Raw genomic sequence first — 19,931 nt, forward strand, 5'->3', positions numbered from 1 at the left:
TGCTAGGCTTTTTATAACCTGTTTAGTCCCACCTCTCTGTTTCCTGTTCCTGTGTAAGAAGTGTATTCTGATTGGTCGTCAGACTTCCATAGGGCCATGCCGGGGCAACTCTCTGGGCTGTGTTTTGAATCCATGTTTAGTTGAGCTCTCAGATGCCATGTGGTCAGTTGAGTAAAGAGCCAATATTATCATGCCTTTACTCCCATCCCCCCCTGGGGCTGCAGTGGAGAAGTCTTTATTATGTAAAAGGGACTAGCTTGACCTTCTTAATGGCCCGTTAACAGTGGGAATGGGCAAGAAGCTACCGGGAACTATTCTGTCTTTTAAAACATGTTTCTTTCTTTTCATATCCAGAGAAATATTCTGCCTTTTCAAGATTTCCTAGGATATTTCATTTTTCTGGGAGAAGGCTGGATGATAACTTCCCACAGTCTGACATTTGTTGTAAATCCACCAATCGCTTTCCTTAACTTGTCTCAAACGAAAGCTATCTGGTTGTGTTTGTGTTCTGAGAGAGTATGAGGAAATCGTAAATGCAAATAATAATAAACTATTACTAGTGCACCACCTGCACCCCTTATGCTGGTGAATAAAGATACCCCCCAACCCCAATACCTTGCAATCAAGTCTGCAAAGCCGGCCTTCATGGGCTACCATGTCTCCAGGTGCCTGCAGGAAATATGGCCGGAAAAACCGTTCCTGCAGAGGTTCCCGATCTCTTTCTGATACACGGGACCTTCCCCTGCATTTCAAACACATCAGAATATTGGCTAAGTGTGCATAAAGAAGAGCTTTTAGATATAAGAAAACATGATCTCCTGAATTTCACTGCTTAGAAATTAAGGATTTCCAAACTCACAACTTGAATTTGCCAAGTAAAACTCATGCTAACCACATAGGCTATATTTTAGCATCAGACACTTTTTTAATTTTATTTTTTTTACCTGTGAGACTGGATAGTTGTTGATAATCTACCCCGCAGTGAAGGAGTCTGAACCATCAAACGACCAGAGCAGCTGATTCTTCCCTACCAGAACATGCAAGAGAGAAGAAATGTTATTTGTTTATTCATCATGTATTGGTCATTCTTCATTACTATATCTCATTTGTGATATGTAAGGCTGATTTTTTTTATAGAAATAAGACAAAAATCTTATTATACTTCTACAACTATAAATCTTATACTGCAGTTATTGCCATTGTTGCTAGATTCAAAACCAACTGATAGCAATTGATCAATCAATCATTAAAATGAACTTTCAAAATGTCTGTGTCTGTCCTCATCCTCTTAAGTTTAAACAATGTATGTGTGTAAATAGGAACTTGTACCTGAGGATTTGCAGCCATGAATGTATAGTTTCCATCATCATCATTTGTAGTAGTTTCAATATGTAAAGAACAAGTTCCATCCCCCTCTCGAATCATTTTGAAATGTCCATTCTTCTTTGAAATCTGTTTGCCATCCTTAAACCAATATACCTGGGGGATTTTTAAAGAAACATCTATTGTAAGTAACCTTGTATTGATGACTATAATTCTATGTATATTGGCTTAAAAGAAAATCTCATTGAATTCATTGGGATTATTTATTTGAGAGTAAAAAGATTGCATGAAACAATGCGGCAAATAGATTTAAATTTTGGAATAAACTAGCTGCATGACAAACAGACACTGTACTGTACTGAGAATGATGGGTGGTTGCCGGAATAACTGAGGCGGAGACGGAATAAAGGCTAACAAGTTTATTCCTTATAACAGTAACAAGCTAACAGAGCAACTGGCTTGGAGACAGGCAACAGCTGAGGCTTCCATCTGACAGCTCTCCTTTATATTCCGAGCTGTCAGATGGCTAGCCAATCAGCTGTTGGCTTTCTCCCGCCAATACATGAATGTGGTGAGCATGCTCAGAACGTGACCTTCCTTCCCACCACGTTCACGCAGCCGTAGTGCTGTAAGTAGGCTGGGCGCCGCCTAGCCCAGCTTGAGTGACGCAGCTCAGGTTTGACTGCAGGAGTGGATGGACGACTCTCCGAGGACCCGGATTCGCAGGATGGTGGCGGTGGCGGTGGACCAAGAATCAACAGGGGTCGGCCCGGCTCCAATGGTAAGTCGGCGTCTAACATCTCTGGGTAGGCCGCAGGCTCATCTGGTGGTGCTATGCTTGCACTCCCTGCCGCGTCCCTGGGCTCTGGCTGGAACAGGTCAGGTTGATGCATCGGTTGGCCCCTTCTGGCCCGCATCTGATCGTGATGGCATTGCCACGCCCAACCATTGTCCAGCTTTACTCTGTAGGAACAGGATCCTGTCTGGTCAGCCACAATGCCCAGCAGCTGCAGGGGATGGCCTACATAATTTCTGACATAGACTGACATAGCGGGACTAATGTTGGTAGTGGGGCAAGGCATGTTGTGATGGGCCAACAAAAAGGTATCTATTCGTTCCTGCCAATTGGTTGGGCCCATCTTAGTGAGTGCTTCTTTTGAGGAGTGCACCATGCATTCTGGCAGGCCATTACTGGCCAGGTGGAATGGGGAAATTAATGCATGGCGAACCCCAAGGGTTGCCAGGAATCCCTCGAACTTAACTGATGTAAGCTGGGGTCCATTGTCGGACACCAGCACATCTGGAAGCCCATGGGTTGCAAATAACTTCCTGAGGGCCCGATAAGTGCTTCTGATGTGGTGGATGGCATTCTTACTATCTCTAGCCACTTAGAAAATGCATCAACCACCACGAGAAATATCTGTCCCTGTATGGGCCCCGCAAAATCAACGTGAATGCGGACCACAGAGAGCTGGAGCATTCCCATTCGCGTGGTGTGGCTTTGGGTGGTAACTCTTGGGAGCTTTGGCATTAGGGACACCCAGAAATGTAGGCTGCAATGTCTTGATCTAACTTCAGCCACCACAGGTAACTGCACTCTAATGTCTTCATGTGGACGATTCTGGGGTGGCCACAGTGGAGTTTGGTCATAACTGCAGCTCTTAGAGGGGGGAACAATCACCCTGTGACCCCATAGAAGGCAGCTGCTCTGAACAGATAGTTCATGCTGGCGAATTTTGTATGGGAGGAAATCTGGCCCTATGGCATCCTGTGGCCAACCCCGCTGTACCCAATCTAAGACCCGGGAAATTACCTTGTCCCTTGCGGACTGCCGGGCGATGTCAGCAGCGGTAACTGGTAGGTTAAGGTCCTCAGTCAAGAGGACAGAGGCAGCAGGCACAAGATCCTCAAGCACCATGGGGAGGGTGCATCAGCTCAAGGCATCGGCATGGGCAATTTGCTTGCCCAGGTGGTGCAGCAGAGTGTAATCATGGATGGCCAAGAACACAATCCAGCGGGTCGTGTCGGGGGAGAGCACTTGCAGAGTTGGGTTGTCATCAGCGATTAGGCCAAGCAGTGGTTTGCGGTCGGTGACAATCTGGAACCGGCGACCGTACAAATAATGATGAAAGCATTTAACCCCAGCCATGATGGCTAGGGCCTCCTTGTCCAGCTGCTCAGAGTTTCTTTTGGCCGGAGAAAGTGTCCAGGAAAAAATGCCACTGGCACCTCAGTGCCATTTGGCAGCTGATGGCATAGGACAGCGTCAACTCTGTATTGGGAAGCGTCACAAGCCAGAAGTAGAGCCAAGTTTTAGTCTAATGTGAGAGGACAGCATTAGATGTCAGCAATTGCTTAACTGCTTTGAATGCTGCGGCTTCTCTTCGGCCCCAGACCCATGGAGCTTTCTGGTCTAGAAGGCGATGAAGTGGTTCAACCACAGAAGCCTTGTGGGGCAGGAACAGTGCATAGAAATTTAGCAACCCAAGGAAGGCTTGGAGCTCGGCTTTTGTTGTTGGAGTCGGGGCCTCTAGGATCGCTTTGGTCTTGGCTGCAGTTGGATGGAGACCAGTGGCATTGGCGAGATACCCCAAGAACTCGACCTGGGGTACAGCGACTTTGCACTTCTTGCATTTGACTTTTAAACCTGCTTGCTGGAAATGGTGGAGGACTGCACGAAATCGGGCCATAGGTTTGGAACAGCTGGTTGCAGAGATGAGGACGTTGTCAAAGTAGGGGACAATGCCTACTTTGAGTCCATGGAGCAACTGCTCCATCAAGCTTTGAAAGAAGTCTGGGGCAATGTTGACCCCAAACTGCAAAATTCTTTGACGAAATTGTCCAAGTCAGTTTGCTGGATGTTGTTGATTCTGCTCACCTGAAGGCCAAGGGATTCGAACCAATCAAGCCCCAGGAGGCTAGGCAACGCTCCTTCTATGACAATTAGGGGAAACCTCCCTGAGAATCCCTTGAACTGCACCATGAACTTATTAATGCCAATGACGGGAATCAGGTTTCCCTGATAGTCCCAAAAGGTCAAATTGCACTTTTAAAGGCGGCGTTTTGTCATGGTTGGTATCAGTTTTTTAATGGTGCTCCAGGACACAATGGACGTTACTGAGCCAGTGTTCAATTCCATTTGACAGGGCACCCCTTTGATGGAGACAGTCAATTGGATCTTTTTTTTGATAGTATGGCAAGATTGCCAATTGATTGATTCAGAGCTGGGAGCCTGGTGGAGAATCGCGTGGCAGTCATCTCCCATTTGGGCAATTTGGCAGGCAACCATCGTGGATGCTGGGTTTTAGCAGGCAGAACTGTCATTGGCTGAGAAGCACAGCATACTCTGGCAATATGCCCTTTTCAGCCACAACACTGGCAAGACGTTTGTCTAAACCTGCAGTCAGCTCTTACGTGGTTGCCTCCACAACCCATACAGACAGGTTTAAACGGACCCTTGCCGCTAGGCCAGCTCTTTTTTTGCTTCATTAAGGCGATTAATGTCATCAGTCTCCTCAGGCTCTGACTCTTCACTCACACCCCCTTGATAGACTGAGGCCACGTTTGAGATCAGGAACCTGTTGTCGGTTGGTGACAGCAGGTTCCGCTGAATAGCCGCCAGCGATTGCATTGCTAATTCCGCTGCGCGGGCTTCATCTAATGCAGATTGAAATGACAGGTTAGGCTTTGCCAACAGCCACCTCTGCAGCTGCAGATCACTCACGCCACATACCAGCCGGTCAAGTAAGGCGTCGTCTAAGTCTTTAAACTCGCAATGGAGTGCCGCTGCTCTCAGGGCTGCCATGTACTGGTTTATTGACTCGCCTTCAGCTTGGCTCCTGCGGTGGAAGGCATGTCGGCGGGCTATTTTGGACGGCGATGGCGCGTAATGGCTCTTGAGCTTGGTCATCAATAGCTCCCATGGCACTGATTTGATTGGTGCTGGTGTTGTAAGGGCCCTTGCGGTGTCGAATGTCTCTGGGCCACAGACTGACAAGAAGTAGGCACATTTTCTCTCATCTGTTAACTTTGTAAAATTATGTGTGACCAGGAAGCATTCGAATCATATTATGTACAATTCCCAGGTCTCTGAACCCTGGCTGAAAGGCGTGAACATTAAGGTGGCCATTCCTGTCAGGAGCCGGTCGCAACGTCTCATCGCAAGTGACAGAGCTCAGTTTCAGTTAGTGACTTCGGCTAGCGACGTTCAGCTCAATAGTGACCAGCTATCTCTGAAACCTCAGTTCGGCGATCCCACCTTCGTCACCAATGTTCTGTACTGAGAACGATGGGTGGTTGCCGGAATAACTGAGGCGGAGATGGAATAAAGGCTAAGAAGTTTATTCCTTATAACGGTAACAAGCTAACAGAACAACCAGCTCGGAGACAGGCAACAGCTGAGGCTTCCATCTGACAGCTCCCTTTTATACTCCAAGCTGTCAGATGGCTAGCCAATCAGCTGTTGGCTTTCTCCCACCAATACACGAATATGGTGAGCATGCTCAGAATGTGACAGACACCATTCTCTGAAACAAGGGGCCAATGCAGTCCAAAAATCAGAGCTATATATGACCATTTATTTGTGCCAACCACAGAGCTCCCTGATGTGCTTGTCCCATTTTGGGGAGTAGCTTTAAGGGATGTGATGGCTCATGGCTAAAACACTGAGCTTGTCGATCAGAAAGGTTGGCAGCGCAGCGGTTCAAATCCTTAGTGACACATAACGGAGTGAGCTCCCGTTACTTGTCCCAGCTTCTGCCAACCTAGCAGTTCGAAAGCATGTAAAAATGCAAGTAGAAAAATAGGGGCCACCTTTGGTGGGAAGATAATAGCGTTCTGTGTGCTTTCGGCATCATGCCAGCCACATCACCAAGGAGATGTCTTCGGACAGCGCTGGCTCTTCAGCTTTGAAACGGAGATGAGCACCGCCCCCTAGAGTCGGAAATGACTAGCACTTATGTGTGAAGGGAACCTTTATCTTTATCTTAAGGGTGGGAGTGGAGCAAGTCAGAGACCTTTTCCCATCCCCATCACTAAATTCCAGCAGGAAAAAGCACAGTTTTCCAGAAAGTTTCCCATCTTGGTGATGTCATCAGTCCCTGAGTGGGGTCTTGCATCTCTCTGGAAGGTTGGGCAGCTGAATAATGGGGATTCCCTCTTACTGTAATTATTGATTGAAAAAATTCCTAAGGTTCCTCTTGCCATCATGGTGACTTCTCAGTTTGTTTGATTTCAGATCCTATGACTTGCAGAAATGATAGACAAAACCCATGCCCATTGAGAGATAATGGGAGCCGGAAGGCCACTAAATTGGGGAAGTATTTCCCACTGCATGTGATGAACCGGGGTCTTGAGGCTGTTAAAGACTGGATGAGAGCTAACAAACTGGTACTCAACCCGGACAAGACCGAGTGGCTGTTGTGTTTTCCTCCCAACAATTTGGCTGACGTTCCATCGCTCAGGCTGGGGGGTCAAAATTTATACCCCTCAGACAGGGTCCGCAACTTGGGAGTCCTCCTGGATCCACAGCTGAGTTTTGACCACCACTTATCAGCTGTGACCAGGGGGGCATTTGCCCAGGTTCGCCTGGTGCGCCAGTTGCGGCCCTACCTGAACCGGGAGGCCCTCACAACAGTCACTCGAGCCCTTGTGATCTCTAGGCTGGAATACTGCAATGTGCTCTACATGGGGCTGCCCTTGAAGAGCATCCGGCGACTTCAGCTAGTCCAAAATGCAGCCGCGTGAGTGATTGTGGGCGCACCACGGTTCGTCCACATAACACCGATCCTCCGTGAGCTGCGCTGGCTACCTGTTGGTCTCCGGGTGCACTTCAAGGTCCTTCTTACCATCTATAAAGCGCTCCATGGTAGTGGATCTGGCTATTTGAGAGACCGCCTTCTGCCGATTACCTCCCTCCGTCCCATCAGATCGCATAGAGTAGGCCTCCTCCAAATTCCATCCGCCAGTCAGTGCCGACTGGCGACTACGCGGAGGAGAGCCTTCTCAGTTGCAGCTCCGACGCTATGGAACAATCTCCCCGTGGAGATCCGCACCCTCACCACCGTCCAGGCCTTCCGCACAGCCCTCAAGATCTGGCTATCCCGTCAGGCTTGGGGATAAGACTTTACTCTCGCCCCTCCCGAATGTTGAATGAATGTTGGGTTTTTATTGCTAATTATTTCTATTCACATTTTCTTTTTGCGTTTTGTCCCGCACTCCCTTCCCCTATTATTGTAAGCCGCCCTGAGTCCCCTCAGGGAAAAGGGCGGCCTATAAATGCTTAATAAAATGAAAATGAAAAAAATGCATATCTGAGCAATGGCTGATGAACATCATATTTTCTGTAGTGTGCAATTAAGAAGGATCTACACATGGTAACATGCCTCCTGCTCTTCTATGAAGCACAAAAATAAAGTGGAAATAAAACACAGAGGCCAATTTGTATTAGCTCTCCTGAAACACAATGGTTCCACCTAAGAGGCAAGATCTTACCATTTAATAGGAATTGTCATGACTTCTGTAGCACTCTATCCTTTTTGAATATTTAGAGTCAGAGGCTTTCTACAAACAAAATCTGTTTCTGTTCACAGAAATGACTCTGAGCCACCAATAAACAATAATTTCTGCTTCTTAAAGGTAAAGGTTCCCCTCGCACATATGTGCTAGTCATTTCTGACTCTAGGGGATGGTGCTCATCTCCGTTTCAAAACAGCGATATTCCCAAAAAGTCTCTGTGGTCATGTGGCCAGCATAATTAAGCACCGAAGGCGCATGGAACGCTGTTACCTTCCCATCAAAGGTGGTCCCCACTTTCCTACTTGCATTCATGCTTTCGAACTGCTAGGTTGGAAGAAATTGGGACAAGTAATGGGAGCTCACTCAGTTACACGGCACTAGGGATTCAAACCACCGAACTGCCGACCTTTCTGATCGACAAGCTTAGCATCTTAGCCACTGAGCCACCGCATTCCATTCTGCTTCTTAAGTCTTCTTACATTTCCCCTGCTTATCTGCATGGCCCCCAACTCTCCAAAATAGGGAATCTTTTTGGAGGGGTGCATTCACAGCAACCTTTCCTTGCTTTCTGCAAATACAAATTTGGACTAGATGACCTACAAGGTCCCTTCCAACTCTGTTAATCTAATCTAATCTTAAATGTCATGGGGGCAAAGTTCTTTATATAGGAGTAGATCAAAGCAACCGACATGAGAAATTGCCGAGAAGCATTCATGTTCTGCTGCTCGGAGGCCCTACCTTGGGTATGGGGATTCCAACAATCTTGCAAGTGAATGTAGCTGGATATCCTTCCAGGACACGGAAGTGCTTGAGTCTCTTGTCAAAAATGGGAGCAATGCATTTGCCGGTAGGGATTTCGTCATGTTGGATCTCATCATCTGATTCATCCACCGGAGTACGTTCAAGCCGAAACTCTATTTCATTCATTAATCTCTGCTCAAAGTTGGAAATTTTGTATTCCTGCAAAACAATAGTTGAATCAAGTCTACATATCTCACTGGAGCCTAATAAATATTTCTTGGTATATAGTCCCCCTGCCCAAAGTAATGGCTCTTATATGGCCAAAAACAATAATAAAAAGATTCAGATTATTAGAGATTCAGCAAACTTAAACCATAAGAACAAACAGTGTGGGGCTAAGTAGGAGGGAAACTCTCTTACTCTATTCATTTGTGCTCCAAACGATAGGAGGCTTCGCCTCCCTAAATGTTTGTCATAGGATTCCATCAGAAAATAAACCAAACTACATTTGGCTCTGCTCTCCATCTCTGTATGAAGGATGCAATTAGAAAGGGGAAGGAGGGGGAATTCTGTTCCCTGACATTGCTGCTTCTCTACTTCCTCTGGTCTAGGGATAATTTCAGATTAGGCTTTTAAATAGGGATGCTTCTAGATGCAAGATAGCAATAGCAATAGCAATAGCAGTAGACTTATATACCGCTTCATAGGCCTTTCAGGCCTCTCTAAGCGGTTTACAGAGAGTCAGCATATTGCCCCCAACAATCTGGGTCCTCATTTTACCCACCTCGGAAGGATGGAAGGCTGAGTCAACCCTGAGCCGGTGAGATTTGAACCGCTAACCTGCTGATCTAGCAGTAGCCTGCAGTGCTGCTTTTAACCACTGCGCCACCTTGGCTCTAGATCCAAGGTGGCGCAGTGGATCTCAAGATCCAATAATTAACTGACCACTTCAGAATGCATCTTCTTCTCTTGCCAATAGGCAACCCTACTTCTGCAGTAGTAGCCTAGATAAAGATTTGGAGGTGATTATGGGTCTCACCCACCATTATTTAAGACAGGGATCACAACCTTTCGGACCTCAGGGACCACTAAATTCGTAATTTTAAACCACATGGACCACTAATATAATCTACCTAATGACCGGCTGGGTGGGCGTAGCTAGGTGGTCATGTGACTGGATGGGCATGGCCAATTTGATGTCGGTCAAGGGGTGCCTCGCTGGCCTGTAATCCCACCTCCCCTCCCAGCCACTCCTCACCTCCCCACCCAGGCTCCTTAGGGCCCCAACAGGAAGCAGTTGTTGGAGCTAAGCTGCCACCATGAGAAAGAGTTGGCAAAACAGCTGGCCCAGTTCAAAGTGGATCTGACCAAGAATGAAGCTTAGCAGAAGCAGCTCACTGAAGACTATGAGCATAGGCTTTCCAAGCAGAGGGAAGACAGTCAGGCAGTTCCAGGCCATGATACAGTCCCACTGGCACAAGGCCCTCCAGCTTTTTGCCACCAGCAGCACTTCCCTCCAGCCTTCGCCCAAAGCCCCACACCAGGAGGCTGAAGGAGACCATAAGTCAGAATTTCTCCCCCTCTGACCCACACAAAAAGACCCCAAAGGGGGAGACCCACTGCAACAAAACAAACGTTCATTGCACGTATCCAGTCTAGGGGCCGTAGTTTGGGGACCCCTGATTTAGTGCAATATTAAAAAATGCAAATATTTTTTCTGCGTACCACCAAAATTTTCTCACAGACCACTAGTGGTCCATGGATCACCAGTTGGTGACCGCTGATTTAAGAGGTCTCCATTGGGGCAACATGTGGCTACTTTTTGCAATCCAAACAACACCCGCTGATTTAAGTGCTAGAAATATAGTCTCTCACCATTTTAAAAATGTGGAATGTAAACTCTAAAATGGCTATATTATAGTTTTATTTCTTAAAACCCATGATCCTATCACTGGTGGCTTTTGAGCCTCCAGCATTCTGGAACATCCTTCAAGACCAAAAAGCAATTCTCCTTATTTTAGGACAAACTCATATCAGAAGTGTGAAAAAAGTGTGAATTTATTATATTCTGCCCTTTAATCGGTTTACTTGATAACAATAATTCAAAACAGGGTCCTGATTGAAAGAAAATAGACATCATTATTTTAGTTGTTTTTTCAATAAAGGAAGAAGCACAGTAGAATTATCAGGCTGAAGAGACATCAATATTGCAAAAAAGAGGAATTCAAGGAACTTAAATGACATAAAATAATTTCCTTATTTCAAAGCAATAGATGATATATTTAAAGGAATATTTAATTCTGAGCAACAGTAAAATAATTCTATCACTTTTACACACATTTCAGTGCAAACACTGATGTTTTTGGAAGCATATAAAAGCGTTGCTTTTTATCCAAGGTCACAAAGACCCTATGTGGAAAATAACAACGAGCAACTTCACTCAATCATAATAACAAGAATAATACATATACAAATAAAGCAATAATCTACTGAAAATGGAATAGGCAATCTGAAAGTTTACCATGAACATGAAATATTTTATAATTTCCTGTTTACCAAAAATTAATTCAGTGTTTCTCAACCTCAGCAACTTCAAGACATGTAGACTTCAACTCCCAGAATTTGTATGCTAAAGACACTTAAGATGGCAAATTAAATATTTTCAAATCTACTTTTACCAACTTGTATTTACTTTTCTTACTATTGACTTCAACTTTGCTATATTGAATGTTGAGATAAGAAGTTGAATCTCTGTCTAGCTTTGATTCCAGTAAAAGAACATGAGCTGAAGATGCCTGATTCATTACAATTTTTTTTAAAGCTGGTGGTGAGGAATTGTACCAAATGGATCTCTGGTCTCAATAGCTCTTACTTTTTTGTACTTTTTTTACCAAGAGTTTTGAAAAGAAGATTAAAAACTAACAAGAACTAATATAGAAGAAAAAAGTGAATGTAGGTGTCCCTGTGACCAAAAAAAGTGAATGTAGATGTCTACTTGCTCTTCCACTGAGCGAATAATAACATCAGCAGGATGAAGTTCAGAGTAGGATGAACTTGTACTCAAAATGTAGATCCTAATTGGAAATCTCCCCATTGTATATATGAGAATTGTCCATCCCCACTTCTCAATTTAATCAGGGTCCTAAAACAAGGAGAATCATGTTCAACTATCTCCATGAAGTTTTCTTAATTGAAATCCCTCACGCCAAAAAAGCTGTTTGCTTGATGGGGAAATCAAAAGGCACTTCCACCTCACCATATTTTCATCCCTAAAGCACTCCTTTCTGAAATCATCTTGGCATAGTCTACATTTATTCTCACATACCCATCTTGACAACATGGGATGAGTTTGTCATCCTTAGCCTTCTGTTTTTTGCTTCCTCTTTTGGTTGCTCTTCAGACAAGGAAAAGAATAGTCCAAGAACAGAGGAGAGGCATTACAGTGGTGGGTTGCAGGTGATATGCCCTGGTATGGGCGTACCGGAGCCTGCCCGGAGCACTGGATACCGTTCCGGTATGATGCTCCAGAGGGCCCACTCACTCGCCCGAGCTCCTTACCTGTCTTTTAAGGCTTCCGCGCTTCTGCACACGTGCATGGTGCATACAGCACTTGTGCGACACTCCACTGAGCAGCTGGAGCGGCATGGAGGCTCGAGGAGGCTCATGGAAGCAGTAAGACGCATGCATGCACTGTGCGTGTCCAAATGGATGCCGCCAGTTCCAATCGTACTGGTTGGAACGGGATCCGGAACTCACCACTGGGGCATTAGTAAAGTTAGTCAGACTATCCTTGTACACTGCACCAATCTAGAAGGGCCCTTTGTGATGGGAGTTGAGGCAGAACTGATTGAAAAGAAGTCCTGGAGAAAAAAATTCACATTTTTTTGCTGAAGAAAAGATTATTTTCAGATCTTCTTTATTGCACCTATTCCTCCGCGAGCTGCACTGGCTACCAATTGGTCTCTGGACACAATTCAAGGTGTTGGTTATTACCTTTAAAGCCCTACATGGCTTAGGGCCAGCGTACCTTCGAGACCGCCTTACTGCCACATACCTCCCAGCGGCCAGTAAAATCCCACAGATTGGGCCTCCTTCAGATGCCATCAGCCAGACAGTGTCGGCTGGCGGGCCCCAGGAGGAGACCCTTCTCTGTGTCTGCTCCAACTCTTTGGAATCAGATACCCCCAGAGATCCGGACCATACCCATTCTCATGGCCTTTGGGAAAGTTGTAAAAACCTGGCTATTCTGGAAGGCCTGGGGCTGTTGACCTCATTGTTGAGGTCCAGCCCCGATTAGAATGAATGTATGTAGTGTTGTGATTTTAAACTGTTTTTTTCTCTCTCTCTTTTTTTGTAAGCCACCCGGAGTCCTTCGGGATTGGGCGGCATATAAATTTTATAAATAAAATAAAATAAATAAATGAATGAATGAATGAATGAATGAATAAATTTTTAGTTTCAGAGACTCTGACATAATTTAGGTTCAGTACCATCACCGTAAGGACTTGAGAATAATTGAAGCAGATTATATACATGGCAGCACATCAGAAGGCTACCTTGCAAAATAAAAGAAACCTGGGCAGTTATAATGCTCATACAATGATTTCTGTAATATTTAGTTTTTATGTCAAGGTGCTAGAACATTTTTGCTCTATAAGAAATATCAAAAGCACAGTCTATAGAACTGATCCAGGGTGGGGATTCTTAACTGCAGTGAAGGCTGCACACTGAAAATATGTAAACTGAAAATGCATCACAATAAAATATGGAAATGTTATAACTAACTTTAGAATGTAATGGATTGTGAATCTTGAGTTAACAACATTAACAGTTGAATTAACAACAGTTAACTCATAAGCTGCTTTGAAAGCCCTCTGGTCAGAATGCAAATACACTGAACCATGTTCCAACAGGGTTTTAGAATTTGAACCTTTTTTGTAGTTTACGGAATATCTTTGCTTTGAACCCAGATTTCTTGTAATTAACACCTTTGGCTGCTGTTAAAATACTTACCATGATCACAGTTCATTTTAATGTAAGAAATACCCAACCTTGTTTCAATGGCAGAAGTTAAATTTCAGGTTTTGCATTCTACTGAACATATGTACATATGAGGCACACATGTGTGGGAAAGGAAGGCTGTACCTGGGATACTTCCTCAGCGGTAAAGTTGAAAGTTGGGGAATGAGGGCTGGGTCCCTGTAGCCCACGAGCCAGATTTTCATCATAGGCTGTTTTCTGGCGGAGGGAACGAGGAATGAGGAAAATTGCATGAGGAAAAAGTTATGATGACATTTATGGGCATTATTTTATTGAAAGAATGAAGAACAGAAGGTCGTTTCAGAGGTAAAAGCAAACTTAGGATTTAATTGCTACTAGATAGTATAATCTATTTAAGTTAACTGAGGTAGCATAGAATATTTTACAGGTTGCGTATTATATATGTGCTTGCCATTTTCCCATTCTTTATATGCTCCCTCCTTCACAAATTGTCCTTCTCTTTTTGACAAAAGTAAGACCCTCCAACATCATTGTTCCACTTGCTTGAGATTTGCAATGTTTGGTTTTTCATATCCTAAATATTTCTCAGATAATTCCGTTTTCCCCAAAATAAGGCCCAACCAGAAAATAAGCCCTAGCATGATTTTTCAGGATGCTCGTAATATAACCCATCCCCCCAAATAAGCCCCACTTAAGATCATCAGTCAGATAGACACAATTAGTACCGTATTTCTCCCAAAATAAGACCTAACCAGAAAATAAGACCTAATGCACCTTTTGGAGCAAAAAATAATATAAGACCCGGTCTTATTGTCAGGGAAACACGGTATCTCAGTTAGCATCTGGATAGTAACCTTCTTTCCCACTAGTATTTTAAAAACAGCTCCCTTATATTAAGCACATTAAACCATTGCAGAATTTCATTATTGTCTATCCATTCCCTTCAATAGACTAATGCTTCAGATAGGGACAAAAATATCATCAATTTTCTTAACTGAACAATTTTGGACTAGCAAGGATTCCATATCCAGATGTGTCAGACCATTAATGTCTTCTGCTCATTTAATGTCTTTGTCAACAATTCTTATTACGATGTGCAGCATGCTGAGGCGTTCATCTTCCTCTTGGCATTTACTATTCTAAAGGAATCATTTTCCCTGGCAGAATCACATTTGCTTCAGTGGTCATTATCTTACTCAACAAAAAGCAAAGAAAAAGTAAAACTAAGTTTCCCTCAAATCAGGCTCTTTCCTTATAATGACTTGGGAATATCCATGTAGTTTCCTTGGCAGCCATATGGAAGGACTGGATGTCTTTTCTGGGATTATTTTAAATTTCCCAGTCTTTCTTACAATCCTGGAATTTTCAAATGGTATCTCATTTCCCAGGTCTGAAACTGGTTAACTTTTTGATGCAAGCCTAAATGGGCTTCTTTTAATAAAAGAGGAAGTGAGAAGGATAACATAGACCATTTTCAAATTAGTGGTTTATGACATATTATAGCATCACTCAGTCACTGCTGAGAGGAATTGAAAATATATATGGAACATCATCCTTGCAGAAATAATAAGGTTGCTGTAGTGGTTAGGGTGCAGTACTGTAGGCCACTTCAGCTGACTGTTATCTGCAGTTCAGCGGTTCTAATCTCACTGGCTCAAGGTTGACTCAGCCTTCATCCTTCCGAGGTGGGTAAAATGAGGACCCGGATTGTTGTTGGGGACAATATGCTGACTCTGTAAACTGCTTAGAGAGAGGTGAAAGCCCTATGAAGCGGTATATAAGTCTAACTGCTATTGCTATTGCCCCACCACCACCACCACCACTGACATTCTTTCAAAAAGCATGAAGACATGGTTTTGCCAGCAGGCCAGAGACCCCAGGGCACTATGGAGCCCACCAAGTAGTCAGTCCAATTGTTGTTATCAGGGGTATCATTATGCTTTGTCAACCATGAAAGACAGGAAAGGGCTTTTGACTATACAGTTAGTCCTCACTTAGCAACTTCTTCTTCATCAACCATTCAAAGATACAACCGTATTCAACAAGAAGACTTATGGACAGTCCTTGAAGTTGTGGCTGTCACAGTGTCCCCACAGCCACAGGATCACTATTGGGGCACTTGGCAACCGCCACACAGTTACAATGATCACAGCTTCCCACAGTCACATCATCACCACTTGTGATCATCACTGCCAGCTTCCAATAAGTCAAAGTCAATGAGGAAACCAGCCATGACCTGCTGTTGTGCTAAATGAGTGCACATGATTCCATAACAACCACAACCTGAACTGTCATTGTACATCAAGGTCACATTTAGTTTCATTGTACAAAGTGGAGTGACAATAAAGTAAACTAAACTAAACTATGGAAATTAAAGAACAAACCAACCTGTTTTATTGTTGATATATTGCACAACAATGGCTGGATGACTCTTCAACTTAAAACCATCTATTTAGTGACTGTTCAAAGTTAAACTGGCACTGAAAAAAGTGACTTATGACTGTGCTCACATTTATGACTGCTGCAGCATCCCCACAGTCACATGATAAAAAGTCAGATTTTCAATAACTGGCATGTATTTATGATGGTTTCAGTATCCTGGGATAATGTGATTGTCATTTGTGACTTTCCCAGCTGGTCTTCAACAAAGTTTAATGGGCGGAACCTAGATTTGCTTAACAATTGTATCATTCACTTACCTGCAGTAATTTAATAACTGTGGCAAAAAAGGCATACAATTGGGTATGATTCATTTAACAATCACCTTGCTTAGCAGTGGAAATTGTGACCCCAATTGTGGTCATAAGCTGAGGACTACCTGTATATGGCAGAGTAAGTTACTAGTGTGGAATTGCCTTTGAATGTTTGCTTGAAACTATAATGAGAACAATAATCAGTCCATCACAATCGTGATGTGTCTACTTTAGTTATGTAATGTACATATTATTTTGTCCCTTAAGGAGGGGCAACTTTGCCTTCAAATTTAAGCAATCTTGGGCAAAGTGGCTTTTGAAATGGCTGTGGGGGCTTCAATGTAGAGAACAAGTAAGATGTCCTTGATGGAGATATGTAGAAGCTCAGTAGAAAGGAGCTAAAGCAGAATGTCCAGCAACATTTATAAGTGCCTCAGACTGATATTGCCATAATTTACCGAACTATAAGAAGGAAGGTTTTCCCAGTTGCAATATATGGCTGTGAAAGTTGGACCATAAAAAGGCTGAGTGCCAAAGAAGTGAGGCCTTTGAACTATGGTGCTAGAGAAGACTCCTGCGAGTCTTTCGGACTCCAAGGTGATCACACCGGTTAGTCCTAGAGGAGATCAACTCTGACTGCTCTTTAGAAGGCCAGATCCTGAAGATGAAACTCAAATACTTTGGCCATCTAATGAGAAGGAAGATCACCATGACTACGGCTGGGAAGTCAGTCAAGTAATTGGCAGGCTCTGATTGGTCCAGACACAACTACAGTCTGGTAGGAAGAGTCCAGGCTTCCCATTGGTTAACTGTTTTGACAGCTCGACTATATAAGAGCTGTCAGGTTAAAGTGTTGTTCATTTGCTGTTAGTTATTAAATAAAGCAGTTGTTCCAGCAATCGGTCTCCATGCCTTCCCTCAGAGCTCAGACTATAGCACTGGCAATGAAGGTGGGATTCTGAGGGAAATTATTAGTGATCTCTCAGAATTACCTCGTAATTAAGAAGCTATGGCAAAAATGATGGCAGTACTCCTTTTGAGGCTTTCGCTGAGGAGAAAGAATCTTGGGAAACATTCATGCTGCGATTCGAATGTTTCCTTTTAGCCCATGATTTTGCTGAAATATCTACCAAAAGGAAGAGGGGATATTTCCCAGAAACATTTTCCATGGCCCGGCCTCTAGGCGCTCCAGCTTCTGTACATGCTGTGCCATGGCACATTTTACTGGCCAGATTGAAGGCACACTACACTCCTCCTCCCTCACGTTTTGCTAGGAGATATTCTTTCTGATTGTGTAGGCAGAAAGAAACTGAATCCATAAACCAGTTTATGGCTTCTTTGAGAAGAGCAGCAATTTGCTGCAATTTCCCTGATTTAGAAGAAGCCTTGTCAGAACAGCTAATTTGTGACATTATGGGCCTGCGGCTTCAGCGCCGATTGCTGGCCAGGTCCAATTTAAATTTGACCATCGCTTTGGATGAGGCAAGAGCGGCCGAACAGTCAGACCTATCCATGGCTGAAATTCGAAGATTTCAAGCCGCATACAATGAGCCCTCAGCTGCAGCCATGGTCAATCAACTGATGGCTGAAAATGAGGATGAAGAATGGACAGCTGAAGATGTTAGCCATTTAAATTTGACCGCAAACCGCCAGTGGAAGCCTCTTGCAAAATCTCCTCAGAGGGGCTGCCTTAGCTGTGAAGGCAATCATATGCGATCAAATTGCCGCTTCAAGTCATCTGTTTGCCGCCGGTGTGGCAAAATGGGACATCTTGCTTATGTGTGCCACGCCACTCTTCCAAGTCAAGATAAGCCGACCGATCACCCTGTCAACCAACCTAAGGACAGGCGTCCATTCCAGACCAAAGATGATTGCCATGCCATAGACCGAGAGGAGGACAACATGGACACCGTCAATACCGCATCTGTGTGGAGTGCCATATGCAAGAATTTGTATCAGTGTACTGATTGAGGGGATTCCATGTAGAATGGAGGTGGACACTGGGTCTACCAAATCAATTATAGCTTGGGAAACTCTCAAGCGGCTGCTGCCCAAAGTTAAAAATAATGATTTGGCCCAGGGCAGCTGCTTTTTAAGGGATTACAAAAATAATTTGATACCAATTATAGGCTATGGGATGTTCACTGTGGAATATGGCCAATTTAAAGGATCCCTGCCATTAGTGGTGGTGGATGGACCATGGGCTACCTTAATGGGGTTGGAGTGCTTTGCAGCTTTCAGTTTTTCCATTACAGACATCCATGCCACTGACTGCGCCACTGACTTTGAAGACCTGGCCAGGGAGTTTGAAGAAGTCTTTACTGAGTCTTTTGGTAAATATAGAGGGTCCCCAATATCTTTTAATCTAGACCCCAGTGTAACCCCCATCCATTTGAAGGCAAGGTGAGTCAAATTCACTCTCCAGAGTAAGGTAGACGCTGAGTTAGACAAGCTACTGCAGCAGGGGGTGTTAGAGCCTGTAGATTATGCTAAGTGGGAGACCCCTATACCTGTCAAATCAGATGGATCCATTAGGATCTGCGCTGATTACAAATTGACTTTAAATAAAGCCCTTCAAGTGCATCCTTATCCTATTCCTATGATGCAACACTTGTTGCATTCACTGGGCAGGGGCAGCATATTTGCTAAACTTGACTAAGCTCAAGCTTACCAATAATTGACAGTGGATGACGTTACTGCGGACACTCAAACGATTGTCACACATTGCGGAGCATTCCAGTGCTGCAGACACCAGCTTTGAATCTGTGTAGCCCCAGGCATTTTTCAAAGCATCATGGAGCAGCTGCTCCATGGGCTACCAGGGGTGTTACCCTATTTTGACAATGTGCTGATAGCAGCACAAAGTTGGGAGGCTCTGCTGTCTAAACTCAGAGTCGTATTACAAAGATTCCGCAAGGCGGGACTCAAAAAAATCCAAGTGCCACATTGGGGTGGAATCCGTAGACTTCCTGGGATTTCACATAGATGCCTGAGACACCCAGCCAAGGTGGAAGTCATTAAAAAGGCTCCAGCCCCCACCAATAAAACAGAGCTGCAAGTCTTTTGGGGGATTTTAAACTTCTGCGCCATGTTTTTATCTCACAAGGCTTCCATTGCGGAACCCTTGCACAGGCAATTGGAATCTTTCGTAGTATGGAGATAGGGCAGCTGCGAATTGGCCGTTTCTTATTGGTCCAGTCTGGCAGGAAGATTCCAGGTTTCCCATTGGTTAACTGTTTTGACAGCTCCACTATATAAGAGGTTAAAGTGTTGTTTGTTCATTGTTAGTTATTAAATAAAGCAGTTGTTCCAGCAATTGTTTTCCGTGCCTTCCTTCAGAGCTCAGATTATAGCAGAGGGACTCACTGAAGAAGACCCTAATGCTGGGAAAGATGGAAGGCAAAAGAAGAAGGGGGCGACAGAAAATGTGGTGGCTGGATGGAGTCACCAAAGCAGTTGGCATGAGCTTAAATGGATTCAGGGGGATGGTAGAGGACTGGAAGGCCTGGAGGAATGTTGTCTATGGGGTCATGATGGGTTGGACACAACTTTGCAACTAACAACAACAACAAATAATGTATAGGTATAGGATGCTCAGACTTGAAAGATTCTGTTATTATAGCCCATCTCAACAAAAATAGTTTTAGCCTTCTTGGG

At 44.2% G+C, this 19,931-nt stretch overlaps 1 protein-coding gene across 4 annotated transcripts in view; it reads right to left on the reverse strand.

The window, feature by feature from the left end:
* MYPN (myopalladin) overlaps positions 1 to 19,931 on the reverse strand; it is a 117,912-nt gene that overhangs the window by 12,638 nt on the left and 85,343 nt on the right. For 3 of the 4 annotated variants that reach the window (XM_087702514.1, XM_087702515.1, XM_087702513.1), the window contains 5 exons: positions 13,726 to 13,818; positions 8,578 to 8,799; positions 1,330 to 1,479; positions 945 to 1,027; positions 616 to 742 (listed from right to left, as the gene is read on the reverse strand). In XM_087702514.1, the coding sequence (XP_087558640.1) occupies positions 616 to 742; positions 945 to 1,027; positions 1,330 to 1,479; positions 8,578 to 8,799; positions 13,726 to 13,818 (675 nt within the window). The remainder of the gene's footprint in view (positions 1 to 615; positions 743 to 944; positions 1,028 to 1,329; positions 1,480 to 8,577; positions 8,800 to 13,725; positions 13,819 to 19,931) is intronic. The other variant, XM_087702517.1, reaches the window with a different exon arrangement.

The sequence above is a fragment of the Thamnophis sirtalis genome, unplaced genomic scaffold, assembly GCF_051295495.1.
Source record: "Thamnophis sirtalis isolate CommonGarterSnake01/CBP01778 unplaced genomic scaffold, rThaSir2_p1.2 scaffold_15, whole genome shotgun sequence".
NCBI classification, from domain to species: domain Eukaryota; kingdom Metazoa; phylum Chordata; class Lepidosauria; order Squamata; family Natricidae; genus Thamnophis; species Thamnophis sirtalis.